Here is an 18,744-nt window from a genome sequence, read left to right on the forward strand (position 1 = left end):
TACTTGGATACATAGCACATTTTAGTAAGATCCTCATTTTTTTCGATGCTAAACATCTGTGGTTTCTTTTTTATTTTCATTAATTGTTTCCTATCTATAGTTTCTACCTTTTTATGAGCTATCTTCACTAAAGCTTTGGGATATCCTCTATCAATAAAATCTTTGGCCATATTATCTGCTTGGTTTTTGTAATCCCTTATAGTAGAACAATTCCTACGTAGTCTACTGAATTGACTGAAAGGCATATTTCGTAACCAAGGTTTGTAATGATTACTAGAATAATGTAAAAAATTGTTTGTATCAACAGTTTTTTTTATAATTTTTGGTAGTGATCTGTCCACCCTCAGAGGAAATAGTAAGATCCAAATAATCTACTGTATCTCTACTAAATACATGTGTAAATTTCAAATTATAATCGTTATTATTAAGATAAGTGACAAAATTAAGTGCAGAATTCTCATCCCCATACCAAACCAAAATTAAATTGTCAATGTTACGGCCATAGAATACAAGGTTCGCGCCATATGGGCCACCCCAAATGTATTGATCTTCAAACATAGCCATATATATGTTGGCAAAACTGGGCGCGAACCTAGTGCCCATGGCCGTCCCTAATATTTGAAGAAAATAATCACCCTCGAATAAAAAATAATTGTGTTTTAAAATAAATGTGATAGAAGAAAGTAAAAATTCCTTGAGGTTTCTTGGAAATCCCACATCTTTTCTGAGACACTGATCCACAGATCTTACTCCTTTTTCGTGTGGTATATGCGTATATAAAGCTTGAACATCCAATGACATAAAAGCATAATTTGGTTTCCATTCTAGATTATTAATAGAATTCAACAATCCCGTTGTGTCTCGGATGTAGGATCTCAGAGAAACCACAAAGCTCTGTAAAAAATAATCTATATACTGTGATAAATTAGAAGTGAGGGACCCTATACCAGAAATAATGGGACGACCAGGGGGTGCAGTGAGGGATTTGGGAATTTTGGGAATGTGATAAAAAATCGGGATAACAGGGTTCTCAATAAATAAAAAGTATATTCATCTTTGGAAATTACTCCTCGCCCATGGGCATCATCCAGCAACAATTTAAGTTGTATTTGAAAATTATACGTAGGATCTTTTTCAATTTTTTTATAGAACTCAGCATTATAGAGTTGACCATAGGCCTCAGAAATATAGTGCTCACGCTCTAATAGAACAACCCCCCCCCCCCCCCCTTTATCAGCGCTTCTAATCACTAATGACTGGTCACTTTCTAATTCTTTCAGAGCCCGTTTCTCCTTCCTACTTAAATTAGAGAATCTAGATTTTTTAGCACAGATTTTCTGGAAATCATCCATGGTTTTCTTATAAAAATACATTATTGTTTTGGATTTATGGTTAACCGAATTAAAAGAGGATTTTTTCTTAAAAGGAGTACCTTTTTTCATATCAATCTGGCTACCTCCTATATCAAACACTTTAACGGGTATATTGGTAGCTTCAACATGATTTTCATCCAATAAGCTTTTCATCCCATAAACTTTCTAGCTGTATTAAACATTCTGTATCCATTTTATCTAAAATTATAGGTGAAGTTTGGTCATCTTTCAATTTTTTAGAGGCAAAATACCTTTTATGACATAGATCACGAGTAAAATGATTCAATTCAACAAACAGGTCAAATAAATTCGGGCCCTGTGCAGGAGCAAAATTAAGGCCCTTTTTTAAGAGAATAATCTGTTCATCTGATAATTTCCTGTCTGTCAAATTGAATATACCTCGTTGATCTAATGCAATTTGGCCTTTCTTGTGTAACCTCCTTCCACCTCTTCTTCCTCTTGATCTCTTTGTCTTTTGGGTACATCCCTGGTTAGAGGTGCAAACCTGTTGTGTGTTGTGAATGACCCCTGCCTTGGATTTCCCCCTAAAAAATGATCATTTGAAGAATCACGAAATTCAGAACTAGAGTAACGGGGTTTCCTCCCACTGTATTTTCTGGTAAACACTGGAGTGTCACTCTTAGCGGTATCCTTCACCATAGGACCTCCTCTAGAGGCAGGAGACCTATAGTACTGTCTTTTATACATGAGTTGCTTCGACCTCTGGAATTGATGGAAGATTGTTGTTTTCTATATGTGCGAACTTTCCCATCTTTGTAATCGTTATCATCTCTCAATAATTTCTTATTTTTTGTTTCCACTAACTCTTTTTCAAACTGTTCTACTCGTTTATTTGTGCTTTTATCTCTCTCTGAAAAAATGGGAAGGTCCTTATACTTGATCAATGTACCCTTAGTTTCCTCTATTTTCTTACCAATCTCAATAACTTTTTTCTCTCTATAGTTTATTAATAATTCAATCAATTTAAATGAACATTCATCAAGGCTACGATCCCAATTGGAAAGTAGTGCTGGATCATCCTGTATCCCTAACGTTTTAAATATCCTTAATCCTCGTGGGATCTGCTTACTAGATAAATACCTCTTTAGGGAGACACTATCCCACCAGTGTCTCATTTCATCCTTTAGTAATTGTTCTAATTAGAAAAAGCCTTTTATCACCTCCCCATCCGTATGATTTATATTCACAGTGGGTTCAGTTTCTTCATCCATCTGAACATATAACTCCCTTCTAGACAGGCGGGCATTAAAACAAGTAAATTCAGCCATGTTTGCCTCAATTAAATATAAATATACAATAATGAATTTCCTATTAATATTTCAAAAGCAGCCTGACACACAATAGACTGCCTGGGACCACTTGGAATCCCAGTAAGTCTTCCACAAACACCTGTAAACCACTAATAGTGTCTGGCGCTAATCACTATATATACAAATGTATGTATAACTGCGGATAGGTGCATGCATCCACATACACACCTACCTCGCATATATACAAACCATTAGATTATAAAAGTTTATATATATAAATCATTTTAAAAATAAAAACCCATATATTCTACAAAGCAGCGAAGGGAAATTGGCTTGTGGATATAGCCAACACAATCCCACCTGATATAAACCAGATGCAAACTAACAAAATCTAAAAAAACTCCTCGCGCTAATATAATTAATTAGAGGCAACAGGACATGAACATACTCAATACATTGACTCTTTTATAGTATTTTTTAATATCTATGAAATCAATCATATAAAACACAAAAAGACATCACAAAATTGACTTCATTAATATGCGCATATATAAAAAAACCCAATATAAAAATGATAATTATAATATTAATTGAGCATAAGAGGTGGATCATATATCTATATTACTATAATAGACCACAGTGGACTAGTCCAATATTTGTAAAGGTACTGATGTCCTTATTTTATTGTATTCCTAAATAGGACAGTCCCGTTAGGTATGCTTAAAAATCTCTTGGATTAAATATCATATAGTGTAGTATGGATAAAGTTTTTATTACCAATTGATGGAATTATCCATGTACTCGCAGAAAGAAAGAATCTTTACTTATGGGAGATATATCCTGGATCCTGGAGGATAAAGTCGAACACCCGGGGCTCGGTGCTCCGCAAGCACCTGTTGTATAATAAGGCTCCCGTTCTCTAACCACCGCTCGTGGCGTCCTCTGTCTCCCACTGCAATAGCTCTGGTAAGCAGTGCACACATCTTTTTGGCTTTAGGGGAAAGGACAGTCCGGCTCCTGGAGCTCAGCGCACTGCCGGCGCCGGTCAGCTGAGTATGCTCCCGTCCTCAAGCCGCCGCATATAGGGGGTAATTCCAAGTTGATCGCAGCAGGAATTTAGTTAGCAATTGGGCAAAACCATGTGCACTGCAGGGGAGGCAGATTTAACATGTGCAGAGAGAGTTAGATTTGGGTGGGTTATTTTATTTCTGTGCAGGGTAAATACTGGCTACTTTATTTTTACACTGCAAATTAGATTGCAGATTGAACACACCCCACCCAAATCTAACTCTCTCTGCACATGTTAAATCTGCCTCCCCTGCAGTGCACATAGTTTTGCCCAATTGCTAACTAAATTCCTGCTGCGATCAACTTGGAATTACCCCCATAGCGTCCTCCTTTCTCCCGACTATCAGCCTCAGCGACAGCGATGCACATCAACGGGAACCAACAGATATGCTGTGACAGTGGACCTCCCAGCCTGGAGTTCGGGCAGGTGGGGGAGCAAGACTAAAAGTCTTCAGTCACGTTTGAGTGTCATCATGCCTAGACCCCTGTGTAAAGGATATTGTGGCCCAGGGATACAGACTGGAGTTTCAACAACTCCCACCTCATAGATTCTTCAAATCAGGCTTACCAGTTTCGCTGACAGACAGCGCTATCCTACACAAAGCAATTCAAAAATGTGTTCAAACAAATGTCATTGTTCCTGTTCCACTCCACCTACAACACAAGGGTTATTACTCAAATCTGTTTGTGGTACCGAAACCGGACGGTTCGGTAAGGCCGATATTAAACCTAAGGTCATTGAACCCCTACTTGAGGGAATTCAAATTCAAGATGGAGTCTCTGAGAGTGGTGATCTCAGGTCTGGAGGCGGGGGAATTCCTGGTATCCCTAGATATCAAGGATGCGTACCTTCACATTCCGATCTGGCCGCTTCACCAGGCTTTTCTAAGATTTGTGCTGCTGGACTGTCGCTATCCGCTCCAAGCACTGCCATTTGGCCTCTCCACAGCACCGAGGGTATTCACCAAGGTCATGGCGGAGATGATGCTACTCCGACGAAAACAGGGTGTGAACATAATTCCAAATTTGGACGATCTGCTGATACAAGCGTCTTCAAAGGATAAGGTTGTTGCAGAGTATTGCTCTTTCAACTCACCTGCTCCAGGATCATGGGTGGATCCTGAATCTTCCAAAGTCACATCTGGAGCCGACAAGGGAGACTGCCCTTCCTGGGAATGATACTCGATACGGAAGTACAGAGGGTGTTTCTTCAGGTGGAGAAAGTGTTGGTGATCCAATCAATGGTCCGGGAACTCCTGAAGCCGGCCAGGGTATCGGTTCATCAGTGCATTCGTCTTCTGGCGAAGATGGTTGCCTGTTACAAGACTCTTCAGTACGGAAGGTTCTATGCAAGGTTCTTCCAAATGGATCTCCTGGACAAATGGTCGGGATCACACTTTCACATGCACCAGATGATACGCCTGTCGCCGAAAGCCAGAATTTCGCTCCTCTGGTGGCTACAAACGTCTCACCTACTCGAAGGCCGCAGGTTCGGGATTCTGAATTGGATCCTCCTAAACACGGATGCAAGCCTCAGAGGTTGGGGCGCAGTCACCCAAGGGGTAAACTCAAAAGGAAGGTGGTCCAGTCAGGAATCTCTCCTTCCAATAGTTCTGGAACGGAGGGCCATTTACAACGCCATTTTACATCTGAGGGCCATTTGCAGCCTTCTACAAGCAGCACATCTTCTGCAAAATCAAGGCATTCAAGTTCAGTCGGACAACGTCACAGCGGTGTCCTACATAAACAGACAGAGCGGAACAAAGAGCAGAGCTGCGATGTCAGAGGTAACAAGAATCCTCCTCTGGGCAGAAAAGCACGCTGGAGTGGACAACTGGGAAGCGGACTTCCTCGGCAGACACGGTCTCCATACAGGAGAATGGGGCCTCCATCCGGAGGTGTTTGCAGAGGTGACAAGCCGATGGGGGGGTACCTCTGATAGACATAATGGCCTCTCGCCTCAACAAGAAGCTTTGGAGGTACTGTTCCAGGTTGAGAGACCCGCACACAGTGGCGGTATATGCACTAGTCACTCCGTGGACGTTCCAGTCGGTGTATGTGTTCCCTCCACTTCCCCTCATCCCAAAGGTTCTCAAGCTCATAAAAAGAACAAGAGTTCAGGCGATCCTCATTGCTCCGGACTGGCCAAGACGGGCTTGGTACGCAGCTCTTCTGGAATTACTGCTGGAGGATCCGAGGCCTCTTCTTCTTCACGAGGACCTTCTCTAACAGGGACCGTTCGCCTATCAAGACTTACCGCGGCTATGTTTGACGGCATGGAGGTTGAACGCCAGATCTTAGCTCGGAAAGGCATTACGAAAAAGGTAATTCCTACCCTGATACAGGCTAGGAAGGGAGTAACGTCAAAGCATTACCATGGAATTTGGAAAAAGTATGTGTCTTGGTGTGAATCAAAGAAGTTTCAACTTGGACGGTTTCTCCTCTTTCTGCAAGCAGGTGTGCGTGTAGGCCTACGCTTGGGCACCATATAGGTCCAGATTTCGGCCTTTTCCATTATCTTCCAGAAACAATTGGCGGCTCTTCCTGAGGTTCAGCAATTCTTGAAAGGGGTTTTGCATATTCAACCACCTTTTGTGCCTCCTAGGGCACCTTATGATCTAAATGTGGTGCTGCAGTTCCTGCAATCGGATTTGTTGGAGCCTTTACAGGACGTGGACATCAAGTTTCTAATCTAGCCCCTATCTAATTTTCCGTGAGGATAGAGCTCAGCTCAGAACGCGTCAGCAATTTCTTCCAAAGGTTGTGTCAGCCTTTTATATCAATCAACCTATTGTGGTGCCAGTGGCTACTGACTCCTCAATTACTTCAAAGTCCTTGGAAGTTGTGAGGGCTTTGAAAATCTATGTGAAGAGAACTTCTAGTCACAGGAAGTCGGACGCTCTGTTTGTCCTTTATGATCCCAACAAGGTTGGGTGTCCTGCTTTTAAGCAGACAATTTCTCGCTGGATCAGGTTCACTATCCAGCATGCTTCTTCTACGGCTTGCTTGCCATGTTCAAAATCTGTTAAGGCCCACTCTACTCGTAAAGTGGGTTCTTCTTTGGCGGCTGCCCGGGGGGTGTCTTGGCTTTACAGCTTTGCCGAGCCGCTACTTGGTCAGGGTCGAACATGTTTGCTAAGTTCTACAAGTTCAATACTTTGGCCTCTGAGGACCTAAAGTTTGGTCAATCAGTTCTGCAGGAACCTCAGCACACTCCCTCCCATACTGGGAGTTTCGGTACATCCCCATGGTACTAATGTGGACCCCAGCATCCTCTAGGACGTAAGAGAAAATAGGATTTTAATTACCTACCGGTAAAAAAATGTCACGTAGTCCGTAGCGGATGCTGGGTACCCGCCCCGTGCTTCATATTCCTGCATTGTTACTTGGTTCAGTTTGTTAGTTCAGCCATTGCTGAATCGTTCCAAGTTGGTTAGCTTGGCTTTCCTTTTGTTGTACGTGTGAGCTGGTGTGAATCTTGCCACTATCTGTGTATTTCCTTCTCTCGAAGTATGTCCGTCTCCTTGGGCACAGTTTCTAGACTGAGTCTGGTAGGAGGGGCATAGAGGTAGGAGCCAGCCCACACTATTGATCTCTTAAAGTGCCCATGGCTCCTAGTGGACCCGTCTATACCCCATGGTACTAATGTGGACCCCAGCATCCTCTACGGACTATGAGAAAAGGATTTATCAGTAGGTAATTAAAATCCTATTTTTTACACAGCAATTTAGATTTCAGTTTGAACACACCCCACCCAAATCTAACTCTCTCTGCACATGTTATATCTGTCCCCCCTGGTGTGCACATGGTTTTGCCCAACTCCTAACAAAATTCTGCTGCGATCAACTGAATTAGGCCCAAAGAGAGAGCTAGAAAGAGCGTCAGCAGGAACAGAGAGAGAGCGTCAACAGAGACAGAGAGAGAGGGAGAAAGAGAGTGTCACAGGGACAGAGATAGAAAGAGTGGCGGCAGGGACATAGAGATGGAGAGAGAGGCAGAAGGGACAGAAAAGGACAGCAGGGACACAGAGAGACAGCAGAGACAGAGAGATGCAGTAATGTAAGATTTCCGAATTTGTTAAGGATTTGCGGTGCGGCTCAGTGCTAAAGTCTCTCAGTCACAGCCGAGCATGGCGAACACCGTGGATGTGGAGTGGGACCCGCAGCAGCCTGCTTCCGCTGCACAATGAACCTGTGAGGAGGAGGAGCCAACAGTGAGGAAGGAAAGGGCTGTGCACTGTGGACAAACTGTGCATCTTGCACATATGGAGCTGTCACCCTGCCTGCCCCCAAAATCCCCCTCCGCCACTAAGTGTTAATTAATGGGGAAAGATGCAAAGTGCAATGGAGTAGCTTGCTAGGTCGATGGGTTTCCCCAAGTGGCAGGGCCCATAGCAAGTGCACCCTTTGCACCCATTTGATGCAGCTAACCACGAGCCGTAAATTTGTAGCAGCATAATGGGCATGCAGACCCTGCCCCCAGGCCCAGCCCGCCACTGCATGCAAGTCACACACACACACGCAAACTCACATGCATGTGTCCCACTCACACACACACACAGAAGCTCACATGCAAGTCACTCACATAAACACAAGCAAACTCACTTGTAAGTGTCTTTTTCTCTCACACACACACACAAGCTCACATGCAAGTCACTGTCACACACACAGAAGCTCACACGCAAGTGTTTCCACACACACAAGCTCACATGCAAATGTCTCTCACACACACGCTCACATGCAAAAGTCGCTCAGACAGACACACACATTTCCCTCCTCCCCCTCTTACCATACGAACACTGAGGAGAGTTGAAGAGCAGTCTCACTAACTGGTCTGGGTAGCCGTCCATCTCTAGCAGCTTCTTCTCTCCCTGCTCATGCTGAGATAATTCTGTGTAGCCCTGCCTTCGTGAGCCTCATGTAGCCCCGCCCCCTGCTGAATCACCAACACCCTGTAACCACTGCTGGCTCCAAACTACAGACAGACTCTTCCGCTTACGGCAAGTGGCACCCGGAAGTGTGCGGCTGCTGGCCAGCCAGCCAAGGGAGCTATGGGGCCGGACTGGGGGGGAACCTATCCGATGTCCCGGCGGACCAATCCGTCCCTGTATATGACACATAAATGCATTCTGTACTTAGACTTTGGTCCCCTCCCCAAGATACCTGATTATGGTATGTAGATATTCCAAAGTACGGGAAAAGCTGGTATCCAAAATCCTTCTGGTACCAAGTATTTTGGATATGGGAGACTGTCCTCTGCTTTGTTTTCTATATACAAGTCAGTACACAGCACTTTTTTGCCTTACAGAGGCTACAGGACAGATAAATTCAGATCACATAAAACAGTGTTGTCAGAAGAAGAGAAAACAATAATATACGCTGTATTACATTCAGTCAGTTGACATGATACACAGTTGCAACTGATACAGGGTGACTGTAAACCAAAAAGTTGTGCAGAACTAGGAAGGATTAGTATTCAATCAGTAAAGTAAGACAGTCTCAATATCTGGTTTTATATAAAAATAAGTCTTTCTTCATCGGGGTACATGGTCTCCACAGGGTTAATTCTTAACCTTGGGTATGATGGCTGGTGGAGACCAGGACTGACACCAAACAATAAGCTTGTGAACCTCCCAGGATGCACTGGGCTACTCCCCCTTCATACCCTGCCCCCATGCTCAGGCAACTAATTTTTTCAGTGTCAGCATGGAGCGGCCCATCTCCATGGGCAGGGATTCAAATCCTTCCTTACTTGGACGATCTACTACTCCTGGCACGGTCTCTGGAGATATTGAATCGTCATCTCCAACTGACGATGTCGTTTCTCCAGGCCCACAGTTGGATAATCAACTGGACAAAGTTCTCACTCAACCCTTCTCAGAGGATTCTCCACCTCAGGGCTTTACTTATTGCCAGCCTACAACGCATCTTCCTACCTCAGGGAAAGATTGCAACATTACAGTTGCGCATTCACAACCTGCTTCACAGCCCCTGGGTCTCTATACATGCGGCCACTTATACCCTGGACTTAATGGTATTTGACATGGTGGAATATGCTCAATATAACTCCAGGCTCCTGCAGTGCCTGATACTGGCCAGATGGAAAGGCCTATCGACACACCGCAAGTCTCAGACCCTAATTCTGACGCAAGAGATTCATGAATACCTTGCATGGTGGCTACACATGCCCAACCTTGACATGGGCCGACCTTTCTGGATTCCACATTGGACACTTCTCACCACAGACGCCAGTCTTTGAGGGTGAGGAGCAGTCACAGGCAGTAATTTCTTTCAGGGCCGTTGGTCCCCAGCAGAAAGGACTCTCCCGATCAATGTACTAAGCTCCGAGCGGTTTACAGGGCTCTTCAAATGGCTCAAGACCACCTTCGTGGTTTGCCAGTGTAAGTCCAGTCAGAAAAACCCAAGGCAGTGGCCTATATAAATCGTCAAGGCGGCACTCGAAGTGCGGCAGCTATGCAGGAAGTGTCTAGGCAGAAATCCATGTTCCTGCCATCTCGGCCATCTTCATTCCAGGAGTCCTCAACTGGGAGGCGGATACTCTCAGTCACCAGGATGTCCACACTGAAGAGTGGTCTATCCACCCGAATGTCTTTCAGATCCTGGTACGCAAATGGTGTTTGCCAGCCGTGGATCTCATGGCCTCCATACACAACTATAAGGTTCAGGTGTACGGGGCCAGGACAAGATACCTGGAAGCGACCTTCGTGGACGTACTCATAGTTTCATGGAACTTCCCTCTGGCATATCTCTTCCCTCCAGTATCTTTTCTTCCCAGAGTACTGCACAAATTCAAGGAGAAAGGCGGTACGCTCATCCTGGTAGCTCCAGCATGGCCAAGACAGCACTGGTTCAACTGAGGGATCTCTCTATAGACGAGCCCTTCCCTCTACATCTTCAACCACACCTGCTCTCTCAGGGGCCCTCTCTCCATCTGGAACTGCCACGCCTGTCTTTGACAGTGTGGCTCTTGAGACTTCTCTCCTAGGGGTCAAAGGCTTCTCCGGTGCAGTAGTTCAACTATGCTTCAGGATCAGAAACCAGCCTCAGCCCACATATATTACCGGATATGGCACTTCTACTTCTCGTGGTGTGCTCACTGTGACTACAATCCTAAAGTTCTCAGGATGCCTCGGCTGTTAGCCTTCTTAAAGGTGGGGCTAGCCATGCTTCTTTGCCTGGCTTCTCTGTAGGTCCAGGTCTTGGCCTTGTTCGTCTGGTTCCAGAAGAGACTGGCTCCATTGCCAGATGTACGTACCTTCCTTCAGGGGGTACTACTAATACAACCTCCATTTGTCCGTCCGGGATTTGTCTTTGGTTCTACAGGTCTTATCTCAGTCCCCTTTCGAACCTTTGGAGTCGGTAGACCTCAAGTGGTCAACCGCAAAGACCCTCTTTCTCCTAGCAATCGCCTCAGGGTGCAGGGTTTCAGACTTGGGAGCTCTCTCGTGTCGCTCACCCTTCTTAATTTTTCACGAGGACCGGGCAGTCCTTAGAACAAGAAAAGGATACCTACCCAAGGTAGTATCTAAGGTCCATATTAATGAACCCATTGTGGTACAGGCCTCTCACAAGAGGAAGCATCGTTAGATGTGGTCCATGCTCTCCGGATCTACATGGACCGTAGTGGTTCCCTTATGAAGACCGATTCTTTACTCATCCTTTCTGGATTCCACAAGCTGAGCTGGCCAGTCACTAAACTAACATTGACACGTTGGCTCTGCATAACCATTTTACAGGCATATACACAAGCGGATCTACCTGTTCTATGTACAGTCTCTACTCACTCTGTGGGGCCTTCATGGGCAGCCCACTGTGGCTTGTCTGCTGAACAACTCTGCAAAGCAGCTACATGGTCTACTGCCCATACGTTTCTTACGTTCTATGACTTTGATACTTTTTCCTCTCAGGATGCAACCATTGGCCGCAATGTCCTCCTTTCAGCTTAGGAGCATTCCTCCCTATGACAACTGCTTTGATACTTCCCAAGGTTAAGAATTAACCCTATGGAGACCATGGACCCCCTCTCTTTATTCAAGGTCCATGGGATCCACAGGGCACCCACCCTGACGCACCTAACTTCAATGGGTTACTTTTACGGTGCCCAGTTTCCTTCTCTTTTATGTGAGAATGTGTTTACCATCCTTCCTGTGTGTACCATCCTTCCTTCTCTATCTTCTCTCCAGCTCCTGCTTTGGGCTTGCTACTAAAATGTAGTTGCCTGAGCATGGGGGTGGGGTATGAAGGGGGAGTAGCCCAGTTCATCCTGAGAGGCTCACAAGCTTATTGTTCGGTGTCAGTCCTGGTCTCCACCAGCCATCATGCCCAAGGTTAAGAATTAACCCTGTGGATCCCATGGACCTCGAAGAAAGAGAGTAAACAAAGGTAAGTTTTTCCATACGTCTCATTTTTTCTATGATGTCTGTTTGCTGTTGGTATCTATGTTTACCAGGATTCAGTTCAAGTTTTAGCCATTCACAATACTTGTTGAAATGCAACGGATAAGAATGTACAGTAATTACAATATGCAGATGCTTACATTTTTGTTTTTTAATTACGTGCTCCACATTTTCTGAATTTGGTAATGCCCTATGGTTTCTCTTTATGGAGGAGTCTGGCCTGCCTTTCATGTGCTTTATTCCAGCATGTGGCTGCTTCCAGTTGTAATATTTTTCGTTTTTCCATTATTCAGAAGGGCTCAGTGGCGGCCTTGGGCATGAAGGCCCCACCAGGGAATGTAGTCATAGGGGCCCACATAGGGGCATGCCCATTTACCCGAGGAGGTGTGGCCATCCACCTTAGAGAAGTTCTCTGGTGATAACAGAGATAGGCAGCAGAAAAAAATGATTTATTTAAATAAACCACTTTTTCTAAAACTAATCAAAGGTTGCTGTATCTTTTTTTAATTTTTTTATCAGTTTGTTTAAATATTTTGTTTATTTACCAGATAATGTAGAAACCTCCCAGCTAGGGTTGCCACCTTTTTATTTTCAGATTCCCGGACAGGGGTGTAATCATAAGACATGGCCAGGGGGGCAACCAAAACCACAGTAGCGTTACACCCATTTTGGCAAAGCCCACTCATGCCCATTACATGTCATCAGAGCCCCAAATGCCCCTTTATATGCTACCAGAATACCCTGCCTTTATATAGTATCAGACCACACCAAACAATTGAACTATACAATAGGTAGGGCAGTAATGTTTGTAGGACAGGCAAATTGAAATAAATAGACCTTAAAGTATGCAACAGTGTGATTGTTTGAGAATGATAAAAGGTAAACCATAAAATAAGACACTAACACACAGTCAAAGCAAACATAACAGGAAAATATGGTGGCAGAAATATTCAAATCAGTAGTTAAATCAAAGGAAGAGTTGTATAAATCTAAAATTTGGTCAAACCTCAAAAAAACTGCAATTTTTGGAGGTTTCCTGCAATACATACGGATCCAGATATGTATTAAAAAGGATCTGCAGCAATGTCTGCCATGGGCCCAAACCAGGAAGCAGTGTGATGACTATACACTTTCAAACTGCTTCCATCTCTTCGCCAGGAGATCCCGTCTGCGAAGAGTCTGTCTCCCGGCACGAGAATTTTAGTAAATCTTTGTGAAATTTCACTTTGCAAATTTACACAAAAAATATTTATCATATCCTCATTAAACATAGGAATTGTTAGAAATATGCCCCTTTGTCAGCACAGGCACGCAGCAATGGCTGCTGCCCTCAGTGACCAGGTCACAGCAGAGCACTCTGCGGGCTGGGCAGTTTGCAGCTGTATTGCCTATGTTTCACACCACCGTGTCACCATAGGACACAGACTGATCTGCCTCTAAGTGGCCCAGAAGAACCTACCGCAGCCCTGACCAGACGTTGGCACTGGCGCTGTGACTGGCATAGCATTTGCCGCCAATCCACAAAGTCTTGCTGGTCATGCGCGGAGACTCCACTGGATTGGCCTTCGATCCGGCCCTGAGCACAGCAGTGTAGAAGAAATTAAATTTCCAGGCAAGTTCTTACCCAACTTCAGTTGAGCAGACATATCAGCATTCTCACATGACCTGGGACAATCCCTCTCTCATAGAAGGCAGTGATAAACTGAGAGTGCTTCTCCTTTATTGTCCCCTGCACTTTCCAAAGCCTACAACTGGTTGTTATATACTTTATGTATAATTATAATACTAACTGTCTCCATTAATAGGCGGTGGCCATTTTGTTATAACCTAGAACTGTAATAATTGTTTAGTTTTAGATAAATTAGTCCATATTATTTTAGCATATGTTCTTATATTTGTGTGTTTATATTCTCAGCGGTGTATGACATAATGGAAGAGCGGATGGAGAATGAGCCAGATTTCCAGTATATCCCTGAAAAGACGTCCGTAGATGGCATTCATTCAGACACTGATGCACTGAAAGAATCAATGATTCAGCTGGCAGAGGGTCTGCCTAATGGAGCAATCCTGGTACAGTTTGATGTAAGGATCCCCATTCTAGCAGTCTCACTGTTTTGTAGATCTGTATGATAGGGACTTGTTATTTTGTGTGGGGTTTTTTTTAAATTGAGTATTTTTATAAAAAATTTTTATTATGAACATAGCAGTAAAGAAAATTACAAACAATGAAAAACTATGAAAAAGCAAAGATACAACCAAGTGACCTAATATAGTTACTCAAAAGGTAAGGGGAAAACCATTAAGCAATCAACAAATGGACACTTACATAGAACCTGATTCAGTAAGGATTGCAAATTCTTAATCTTTTTCATCGCATGCTGGGGGCCATCCAGCATGCTAACCACCGAAACCCCCCACCCCTCCCTTGACCACACTGAAATGGCAGTTGCATCGCAATTTCACTGTGACCGCAAAAAAAAGGGTAGATTCCTGCCTGGCTGCGCCCGCCGCCATTTTTGTGATTGCAGCGGCTGCGTGTGACGTCATGCAACCACCCCTATCACTCCCCCTGTTCACACCGTCACACCCCCGTTTTTACGCCATGCCCCCGCAACACTCCGTCTCCGCCTTGGAAACGGAACAGGGAAATCGTAAAAATTCCGGTTGGATCGCTCTTTGCGTTCTAACCTGAGTTAGCCCCATAATACTGTAAACATATAAAAAATGGTTTCACAAAAAAAAGAGACAGGGATAGAGGAGAGGGGTGGTTTGAACTGAGACACCTACAGAATTTGAAACAGCATTGGCGCTTGTGGTACATAAACCTTTCATGTGAAAAGCAAAAAAGTGAAATGTACTAAGAGTTCACAATAAAACAGCGTAACAAAACAAGTGGATATATTATTATTTTGCGATGTTGCTGTGGGTGCTTTATACTATTTAAATAAACAATATATTAAGATACAAAAGAATGTGTAATTTACCAGATGAAGAGGGAAGGAGAAAAGAAAAAGAATCCAAAAAGGTATAGTAAAACTCAGCTCCCCCCGCCGGACGCCTCTCTCAGCTCCCCCCGCTGGTCGCTGCACTCAGCTCCCGCCCATCCCCCCCCCCCCCCCCCCCCCCCGCCAGCTAACACACTCCGCTCCCCCCGCCGCCGCTCACAGAAACAGCAGGTCATTACAGCAGGAACGGCTAAGTCCGGCAGTTAGATTTGGCTCAAATCCGTTCATTGAATAGCCCTTGTCGGATCCGACACTTATTGAATATACCCCAAAGTGGATAATTGGAAAGTTAATGGGTATTGTAAAATGGAAAGGGGGAAACACCGTGGGTATGTTGGGAGGTGGTAGGAAAAGGCAGGAATTCCTACTTCCAATCCGAGCCATATCTTAAAAGAACATAAATTTAGAGTAGATGAGCATCATTCTAAGGGCAGTATCCTATTAGCCCCGATGCCGGCATAACTGCCCCCCCCCCCCCCCACACACACACACACACACCCCGATGCTGACACTTATCGGGGATGTTGCTTCAGGTGCATAGTTCGCTATAAGGGGCCATTGGAGCAGCGATAACACATGCGTTAACTGATCCCATGTGTTTCCATGCAATCATGGGTCCAATTTTGGCTGATCAAAACGGCCTCTAATTGGATACCATGATAATGACCATTGGTCATTCATTGCGATATCTGCTAGGTTTGATCGGGGTTACCGCCCTAAGTGATTTTTAAAATATTTTCCAAATGGATACATGCATTTGAGCTGCTAATTTTGCAATTATTCTCCCCTTTTCTTATGAAATGATGTCCCCCCTTTTTCAGTGTCAAAGCTGGCTATCCTTGTTCATGATGGAGGACCTACAGCAAAGTGTTTTTTTCATTCACTTTAAGTCAGGGAGGATTGGCAGATCCAGTGCTGTAAAATGGTTTGTTTGGCTACAGTAACCATCACCACCAGGAGAGGAATATGTGGGACTAGTGGTGTAATGGTATCCTAAGTGAAAAAATTGGCAAACAGAAGGGCCTTCAGACTCTTAGAGAGTCTGAGTCCAAAGATGTCATTCAAATTGTCAAGCAACTTATCCCAGAATCTACAAATTTTTTCTGCAGTGCCAAAAATGATGCGGCAACGTAGCAAGAGGTCTATAGGGGAATGAGGTCTAGTCGAAAAAATTGTACTTTCCACCCGTTTGTAAGTCGAACTCACATTCGACCTATTCAAAGCCCGTTCCGCTCTGGCGAAAACCACATGGATCGGCATCGATCTATGTGTTTTGTTGAATTTGTGGGCGTTTTTGACAGTTTTTTGGGTCCATTTTTCCCCATGCCGATTCGACAAAAAACAACAACGAAAAGACATGGCAAAAACCTGTCAAACGCCCGCTATTGAATACCCAACAGTCGAATCCCCCAACTCAGACTACAAAATGTTTCCTGTGAGCAGGAAACACATAGGTCCTATTTAACATTTTTAATTGAGTTTCCTGTATGGAGGCTGACTTAAGAGCCGACAATACATTATATTAGTATTGTAAGCCAATAAACAGTGGTGTTAACTAAACACATCCATGCGGAAAGCTCCAAAGCATGAGGGGCCATCCTTGTTCGAACAAGACATCCCTAGCTAGTATAGGATTAGTAAAAAAAAGAGCTAAAAATATGTATTCAGAGAATCAGGCAGGCCCAATCCAAAATGACAAATCCAGGTGTTACGCAAAGAAATCTGGATCCGAGTCCTGCCTATACAGTCCACTATTCAAGACCAAAATACCTGAGGGTAGGATCAAAGCAAGCGCCAGAAATCTGCACCAAAGGCTCCACATTTAGGACATGAGTCAGGAAACAACATTGCAGACCTACTGTGCTGAGCTGGAGTTCAATAAACTCTGTGGAGAATGTTCAATTGGATCTGCTGTTATCTGGCAAATGCCATAGCTACACATGGGGATCTTACTACGTCACATTAATCCTCATTAGACAGACATCCCAGATCTGCCTCCTTCCGGCTAGAGAGGACTCGAAGCAAAAGGTGGGAATATGGGAAGATCTGTAAGGAAAACAAATGAGAAGGCCATTACAGGACTGTGAAAGTCGACAAATATACCCAAAGTAAAAACCATATGAATTCAAATAGGCACCCCTCTAGAATGAGTATGAAACCTAGAATGAAAAACTCTACCGATTCAAGGGATTTTTTTTTTTTTTTTTTTTTTTTTTTTTAGAGGAAGGTCCTGGCTTCTTATTATATGGGTTTTTAATACATAGAAAAAAATGTAAATATGCAGGTGAGAGAAACAACCAGTCTCCATCAAAAAAACAGAAAGTAGCGGCTGCCACACACAGCAGTGGGGAAGCCAATCCCAGGCCATTTTTTCAATCCTGGGTACCGGGATTGAAAAATGGCCAATCCCAGGATACCCGGGATTGGCTTTTAACTATGTGGCTGCCCCCTCGCCCCGGCCCCATAACTAACCGTCTACCGCGGGCGGACAGGTGGGAATCTCCACACTGTCTGTCTCTCCCCCATCGGTGGCGGCGCAGTGTGATCTTGCGCTGGGGAGCCGGAAGGAGGAAGCCAGGCAGCGTCTGAGCACCCTGTTGACGCTTAACACTGATCCCGGACGTTTTTGGCCCTACATCCCGGGATCCCGCCGATCCCAATCTCTGGATTGGCCCCCCTACCCAGTACTGAAGAGAACAATATCAGTGCAAGCAGGAATGTGAAAAGAAAAACAAACAACATGCAAAATACATGAAACCATTTGCAGGACAATAAGAAGAATAACTAAAAAGTAATTGGCAACGCATAAAAGAATTCATAAATAAATAAAATCCAACCCCAAATAGGTACCCTTAATTCCATAAACTAAAAACAAACTCTTTAACCCAGCCTAACCAAAAAGTAAGGTAGGAGCAAAGGTAGAGACAGCTATTCCAGTGCTAGGGTCATGGTGCTGCCATCCCAGGAGTAACTCGCCACCTTCAGGCCTAACAAAAACAGGACAACCCAGCCCAACAAATTGGTATGGTTATCAAGAAACCGATATAGGAGCAATAATCATTAATAAGTAGCCAATCATAGATAACTTAATATGTTAATTTATGACACGAGCATTAATATTAAAACACAGAATAAAATGTGTCCCTAGAAAATTCTCCCATTTTAGAGCGTAAAATGAAAACATATATATGAGCAATACTTAGCAGAAGATGATCAGTCCAAGGGCATAGGACGACCAGTAGCCCGTAGATTGAGCCAGGCGGCTGCTTCCCATGGAGAATCAAAGAAGTGTGTATGTGCACCTGAGATGATTCGTAGACAAGCAGGAGATAAGTAACTCCCTGAGACGCTTGTAAATCAGAGAAATTGGAACCTGGACTTCTGGACATCATAGGAATAGCCTGGGAACCCTTTTTCTGGCAAGCCAAAGCTCTGTATTGTGGTACTATGTAAAACAATGGTAGAGGTTCTCACAGCACTGCTGTTAAATATTCCACAAAAGTACTATATCCTTTTTGTAACACAGTGTTTAAACAATGTTTCTTTTTTAGTATATTACTCTGTAAACGATCTTCCAAGGTAACCCTTTAGATAAAATCCCTTATGTGACT

The 18,744-nt window shown here is 44.0% G+C and overlaps 1 protein-coding gene across 1 annotated transcript in view; it reads left to right on the top strand.

The window, feature by feature from the left end:
* PTPN4 (protein tyrosine phosphatase non-receptor type 4) overlaps positions 1-18,744 on the top strand; it is a 444,417-nt gene that overhangs the window by 376,253 nt on the left and 49,420 nt on the right. The window contains exon 20 of the mRNA XM_063933984.1: positions 14,044-14,210. Coding sequence (XP_063790054.1) covers positions 14,044-14,210 — 167 coding nt within the window. The remainder of the gene's footprint in view (positions 1-14,043; positions 14,211-18,744) is intronic.

Source organism: Pseudophryne corroboree, chromosome 7 (assembly GCF_028390025.1).
Source record: "Pseudophryne corroboree isolate aPseCor3 chromosome 7, aPseCor3.hap2, whole genome shotgun sequence".
In the NCBI taxonomy this organism is placed as follows: Eukaryota; Metazoa; Chordata; class Amphibia; order Anura; family Myobatrachidae; genus Pseudophryne; species Pseudophryne corroboree.